This window comes from Stegastes partitus, unplaced genomic scaffold (assembly GCF_000690725.1).
Source record: "Stegastes partitus isolate 25-593 unplaced genomic scaffold, Stegastes_partitus-1.0.2 Scaffold1070, whole genome shotgun sequence".
In the NCBI taxonomy this organism is placed as follows: Eukaryota; Metazoa; Chordata; class Actinopteri; family Pomacentridae; genus Stegastes; species Stegastes partitus.
The window spans coordinates 152,703-159,655 of NW_007578801.1; the positions used below are offsets into that span (position 1 = coordinate 152,703).

General features: G+C 42.0%; 1 protein-coding gene across 1 annotated transcript in view; it reads right to left on the reverse strand.

Annotated features, from left to right (window-relative positions):
- The window catches only part of LOC103367610 (inactive dipeptidyl peptidase 10-like), a gene marked incomplete at its 3' end in the record, with an annotated part of 154,111 nt that extends 151,046 nt beyond the window's left edge, over positions 1 to 3,065 (reverse strand). The window contains 1 exon segment of the mRNA XM_008295692.1: positions 3,009 to 3,065. Coding sequence (XP_008293914.1) covers positions 3,009 to 3,065 — 57 coding nt within the window.
- Positions 3,066 to 6,953: the final 3,888 nt, after the last annotated feature.

Here is a 6,953-nt window from a genome sequence, read left to right on the forward strand (position 1 = left end):
ACACCTGTATATATATCAACCTGTATGTGTTGTCATTACTGAAGCAGCTTTACTCAAACAGACAGGGTAAAGACTGTTAAAGCTAAATATCATTAACGCTTGACTTTCGTGGCTAATCCAATCCACCCAAGACTCACACAGCGCTCTGTGTTTAAATGTGATTTTAAAGGAATTTTCTTTCGCAATCTAGACATCACAATGCAGAGAGACACAGACAAAGACGTAACAAAGCGCACAACAATAAAAGCTCCGAGTCGAGCCTTAACCAGTCGTGCTGCGAGCGCGAGGCAAACACCCACTGTTCCAAAACGCAACATGTGCCTTTCATCCGCACTGTTCCCCCGCAGCAGATGCAATCCAGCCCCGAAGCACTTTTATATCCCGGTGACATGCTTCTTTTGATAACAACATTCCTGCTGGGGAATCCAAACAAAGTAAGATAATGACGATCGACAGTTCAGAAAGAGTCGCATGATCACGAGTGTGAATATGCTCACAATAGTCGAGCAGGGGTGGCGATGGTGATGGTTGGGAAAGTTGTTTTTTATTGGCTGTGGCTCAAATGCAGGAGGAAACTGTTACAGAAAATTACAGCTCGTCATGTAAATACGTTAAACTCCATTTCTTAATTTATGTTTGGGAGTTGTTTTTGTGTCAATTAATAGTCTAATAATGGAGGTGTTGTTGGTTTTAAGGCACTCATCATGTCAGCAGATCACCAGCGGTCTAATTCAGGCTCAGCGTTTGTTTCCATGAAGCCCTAAAGCTCGCCCCGACCCAACATCTCAAACTAAAACAGAGTGACTTGAACCAAGCTTATAAACCGACCTAGAAGAGAAAGTCATTTTTAAGTAACAGTGGAAGCAATGCGTCTTAAGTGAACAGATCTCACTGCAACACTTTCCTGGAAACACATCTTGCGGGCCGATTGTTGAACTCGTAAACAAGTCTAACTCTGTGTGTGTAACGTTGAGGTTGTTCGGAGTGTGTTATCGAGAAAATTGTCAGCCTCAGAAGAAAAATCGTACTGCTCACATTCACAATTTAATGGATGGACCAAAGCAGGCATAGAAAATGAGCAGGATAGCCTCCGGCGACGTATGCACGTTTATTTCTCTCCCAAAGCCCACGGGGGGCAATGTCACCATTGTCCTCATTCCATTTTCTTTTCAGCTGGTTTTAATGGCTACTGCCGAACGTAATGAGACATGCAGCGCACAGCCAAGGTGATTGAAATTAATTTGTGCTCGTCAGCAAGAACTCATTCATTTCCAGACGCACTCGCAGTATGGATCTAGAATTAGCAGGTTTGTCCATCAGCCTGTCAGGCTGACATTCAGCAGGGATGACTCGGAATCGATTAGATATACTGCTTTTATATTTAAAACATTTCAGGGCCGATGACATTGATCGACTGGTTACCAACGTGTCGGAACTTCCATGTGTTCTAAGTGTCATTTCCAGTATGGCATGTTTCAGCTTCTCCTCCATTTTGTGGGCGACCAGGGTGACAAGCGACTGTCAAGTAGTAAAATAAAAGGCAAATATATGCTGATTAGTTGAGTTGTAGAGGGACGTATTTGCAGCCAACCAAATTCCAAGCAGCCTTAAATGCACTTAGACATGAAAGGTGACAACATATTGCATAAATGCTGCACCAACTATGCAACACCCACAATGCCAACACAGGGATTAACACACTACACTCGTGCACGTTTATCACCGACCTCACACTGACACACTCTTGTCAGTGTTGCGTCTCCTACTCGCAGCGCACACGCTCCTTCAGATGCATCTGTCATACGCTCAAACAACTCACTCACTCAGACTGGGAAAGTGAAACATCAATCATCTCCTCAGATCTTTGCACCGCTTCCTCTCCGCCAAAGAATTGATTTGAACAAACCACAGTTTCAGCACTGAGAGATTTAGCAGCGAAAATACATTTTTGATCCCCCCCTGCTGCGTTAAGAGCCTCTCAGATGATCCGGGACAGGTCAGCTTAGCGTCGGCGGGATCAAAACTTCCAGGAAACACGAGGACTTCTTCGACTCTCTGACTTTAATGCTTGCCATTGCAATTTATTAATTTCCAATTGTTCAGTTTAGCTCGTTTTATTCCATTTAGGCCTATTTTTTCTCTCCTGTTTCACTTTGTTCATTGTATCTCTGTGTTTTTATTCCTCCTCTTAATCCCTCTTTTATGTCCCAGAAAGCAATTTAAGTCGCTTTGATGTTGAAAAAGTGCTGCACAAAGACACTTGTATTGTGCAAGGCGGTTACTGTTCGGCTTCCTCGGGTACACATTGTGTACTACTTCTAGCAGCTGCAGTACTCGCACCCTTTATTCTACTTGTTATTTCATCTGCAGTGTGTCAGGATTTTACTGAACATTGAGGACACAATCAAAGTAAAGTTAAGATGCACATGCTGCTGATTCTGACATATCAAATAAACCCTTGTGATTTGACAAATGCGGCGCCTCCTTCAGGCCAAACTTGGCAGTCTATAAAACCTTCTTTTTTAAACACACCAAACATTTCCAACACCTTCACCTGCAGCTCTTTTCCTCACCACTTCCATCAGTGTCACAAGCAGAAAAAGGAAAAATAAACGCATGTATAGGTTCGTTATTAATTGTTAATATTTCCTCTGCCATATTTGTCTGTATATTCAAACTCCCATGAATCATTTAGTCAAGTGGATGCACTCGAGGGAGAGCGTCCTCAAACGGGAACACCATCCGTCCTGCTTTCCACTTCAATCATTTATTTATCTAACATTGTGCCCGCTCGAAGGAAACACAACCAACCGATGGCATCTTCACACTCAACACACAATCTGGACTCACAACTTCCTCCACGTGGTTTTTTAGTCCTCCCAACTTACTCAAGCGGCTCCCAACTTTTTTTTTATCTCTCCAGTAGAAAGTTTTGCATCCCGTGTCTCAACCAGAAAGTCCTGCTCTCACATTCACGCCCCTCGTATCCGCAGCGCTGCGTTTCTTACCTTTCCGTCCACCGAGTATCTGCGGGTGTGCTGCACCGCTCCTGCGCTTTGGTTCATGTTTCAGCACCGCGGACAGCTCCGGCGGGAGGACGCGGGGAGAAAGCCGGTCGGTTCCGCGGATCGACGGACTGCAGCTGGAAGGAGAGGAAAGAACCAAGCGTCCGCCTCGGTGGAGTGACTGAAACTAGTTAACCGCTCCGTTTCCAGCTGTTTACTGGTTCGTCGTCTTCTCCGTGACACGCGTGGGTTCTCAGCCAATGGTGCCGTGTGCGTAAAGACTCGCTCTGCTGGTGCGCCAGCTGTGCGCGCAAGCGGGCTGCTCATTCATCCGATGCAGCCAAGTTAGCTCCCAGTCAGGCAGATAACACAAAGGGCCACGAACAATCTGGCAGCTGGAGGGGTAAAAAAAAAAAGGTTTTAATCCGTCTACAATATGTTTTTTGTTTTTTTTTTTCCTCATAAACTCTGAATCCTCATTAGACTTGACACAAGGGGCATGTCACTGACATATTTCACTGAAATAAAAGCTCATCATTCCATGGGGAGAGATTACATAAGGTGATTAAAAAAACGGATAACAACAGCTCTGTACATGTGGAAGCATGTTTATGGAGCTATAGGTGGATGTGTGTTTAACAAAGTGTTGCTCTTTTTAAATGTGTTATGTTATAAATCATCAGCCATTGATTTTAGCAGGTCTGGAGGTCATTTTTGGTAAATAAAATGTGCCAGAATAGAATTTTGGTTCATTAGAAAGAAAGCATGAGAAGTGGTTTTCAGACTACATGAGAAATGAGAATGTCTTAACTCACCGTGGGACACCAGATGATGACTCACAGGGGAAGTTGACAAGACCACAAAAAAGCGAACCCAAATGCACGACTCCAAAAACTCAAAAATGTTCTCAAACTGATTTATTTACAAAAGTATCAACAGAAATATCATTCAACACTAAAAAACCTAAACTCAAAGCGTCACTCTAACGAGGAGAATAAAGAACCAAAAAAATCACTCGATTGAGGAAATACAAACTAAAAATCACTCGATGAGGAAAAAACTTAACAATCTTTCTAAACAAAGTAACAACTCAAACACTTGATTAGGACAGAGGCTGAATACAAAGTAGCAAACAAAATACAAAAGCTGAAGGTAGTTTCCACAAGGGACATGAACGGGGAAATCCTGGACATGAAGAGGGCTAGAACGTGAAGCTTGACTCAATGACAAGACGAACTGGCACAGGACAAAGGGAGACGCAGACTATATATACACACACAAGGTAATGAGGAACAGGTGGAGACAATCAGGGCTGGGTAGACAATCAGACACAGGAAACACCGGGGAGAGGGCAAGCGTCTTGAAACACGAGGGCAAAGAGGTTTCAAAATAAAAGCCACGAGACAACACAAATACAAGACAAAAAACTAAATAAAACCTAACACCTGGTACGAGACATGACAGAAGTTGACTTTTGTTCTCATTTGAAGCTGTGAGTCAGAAAACATCATCATCAGTTCTGTTGAGTTCTGAAAACTTTAAATCTATTTATGTTCAACCAGCACTTTTTGGAGTGCATATTCTGGTTAAAACACTTTTCTTTAACCATCTCTACTTGTGCAAAAGTAAGCAAAACTAATAGACATTCCCAATTTTCTCATCATTTATTTTTCTGAAGTAATCCCTGATTAAATCCCTACAGGGTTCACAAAAGTAAGTCAGTTTCCTCGTGTGATTTTTTTTTCTTCATCTTGTTCGCATCTATTTGTAAGCTAAAAGATTTATCGTAAGCAGAATAAACAGTCAACTCCATGTCTCAGTTCCACCTTGAAGCTTCAGTTTACCGATGACAGTCTCAAACACACCGATTCAGACCTCTGAGGTTTTATATGTAACAGATATAAGAAACCAATGCTGTCAACTTTGGGCTTTCTGTGTCGGTTTGACTCTTACACCTTGTCAGCATAAACCATGGAGCAGTCTTACAGTGTTCCAGCAGGTGAGCTGGTGTGCTCAAGCTGCAGTGAATGGAAAGAGGGCTTCATGGATCTGCACATTTTCTAAGAAGCAAAGGCAACGTCTAATTTGTTTTAAGGTAGTGAGGGATTATTTTTTTATGGACAAAACTTCAAAAATATGTAACTTTAATTAACCAAGAGGGATTGAATCAACAACTAAAGAGGGGCTTCTGGCAATTTATTGAATTGAGGTTTTTCATTTGTTTTGTTTTTGGCATTTGTTTGTGTTTCCAGCTTTATAAGGTAAAAAGCAATAAACTTTGTCAAATGGACTTTCTTAGCAGGCCTCTATAGCATTGATAATGTTATAATAGCAGTGTTTAACTTTGGGTATTTGGTCCTGTGCATGAAATACTTTGTTAAAGTATGCTAATGGTATTTCCACTACTCCAAATGATGTCAAGTTTCTGCATAAATTAATTTTCAGTAATCTGTTTCTGTATTACAGGTACAGATAACTGACCCTGGCACTATGTAATGTTAGCTCAAAAAGCTAACTTGGTGCAAACATCAACCAACCAGCCCAGTAAACAAGTTGGTAATAGAGAAAAGTTTACAGATGGAGTTGAGTAATGGGATAAAAACAGTTTGTTGCTGAATTGTCACTCAACTTTCCTCCCATAGTGTTTTCCATGTGTAGTCAGCTCTTCTGACTGCTCAAATAACAACAGACAAGTTGGTATAAATCAAGGGAAACAGTATTTCTCGTGGCGGCAAAATAACACCGAAACAACCAGCGTGAGGCGGAAGGCTCAAAAGCACTACCAAGAGCGGGGTCAGATAAAGGTCAAATGGCCAAACAAGGCTGGCATCGGGCAAGAAGAGGTCACAGCAACAAGCCCAACGACAGCAGCTTATGTAAGTGAGTCCAAAAATAAAACCGAGACAAGCAGAAAGAAAACTAGGACTATGGTGAATGCTCCATATAGGCAAAGGGCAAGAGCTGGAGAGCTCATATATAAACGGGATTAATGGGATGATGAGGGGCAAGCGATTGGAGACCAGGTCGAGGCAGGAGCCAGCTGAGGACAGCATCTGGACAGGTGAAGAGTGATAGGGTGTGGGATGAAGGGAGCATTAGTATCGGCCTAAATAACAGAATGAAAAATCCCGGTAGGAATCAGGAGGATAAACCAGTGACAGACAGGCGGAGCTGCTTAGCCTCAATGTGGAGCATCTTCATTATATGTACGTCCACGAAAACAGGAGGCAGGACGAGCTTTACCCTCGAAGGTGAACACTGTGAAGGTCACAGCGGTGACGGGAAAGTCACGGGATGCACAATAGCAGCTCTTCGCAATGTCTAAACGGCTCTAGAAATAGAGGCGCAGAAATGACCGCACACTTGTGACGATGTAAGAAGTCATAAAAAAAAACTGCAGAAATCCCTCCTATGTATATGAATTAATCAGGATTATACACCTAAATGTGTCGAGTGCACGCAGGCTTACAAAACCTGTACAGAGACACGAAAAGAAAGCAAACCAACACATACTGCACTATACGTGTTATCAGTGTATCAGATATGAACATACAGTCTTCACATATGATGATGGTAAGTATTTAAAAGCAAAACAGCGATATCTATGTAAATAAATATGTGTGCAGTAATCTACACCTGTACGTCATTACACTGAAGGCAAAGCATGTGAATCATTTTCTATCACTGATTTGACTCCAGAACATCAATGCAGCTTTAATTTATAGTATCTGCTTATTGAACTTGAGAGGAATAAAAATGTCAATACGCAATGTAATCTAAGACGGCATAGCCTCAAAAATGTAATCATGAATGTCAGCCATTGATGTGAAGAACAAGACTCATTCAAAATCATTCATTTTTTTATTCTGTGTACATTTAAAAGAAGGGATGAAATGTCCTGGGGTACATCATGGCTTTATATTTGGGAGGATTCTGTATATTCTGCTA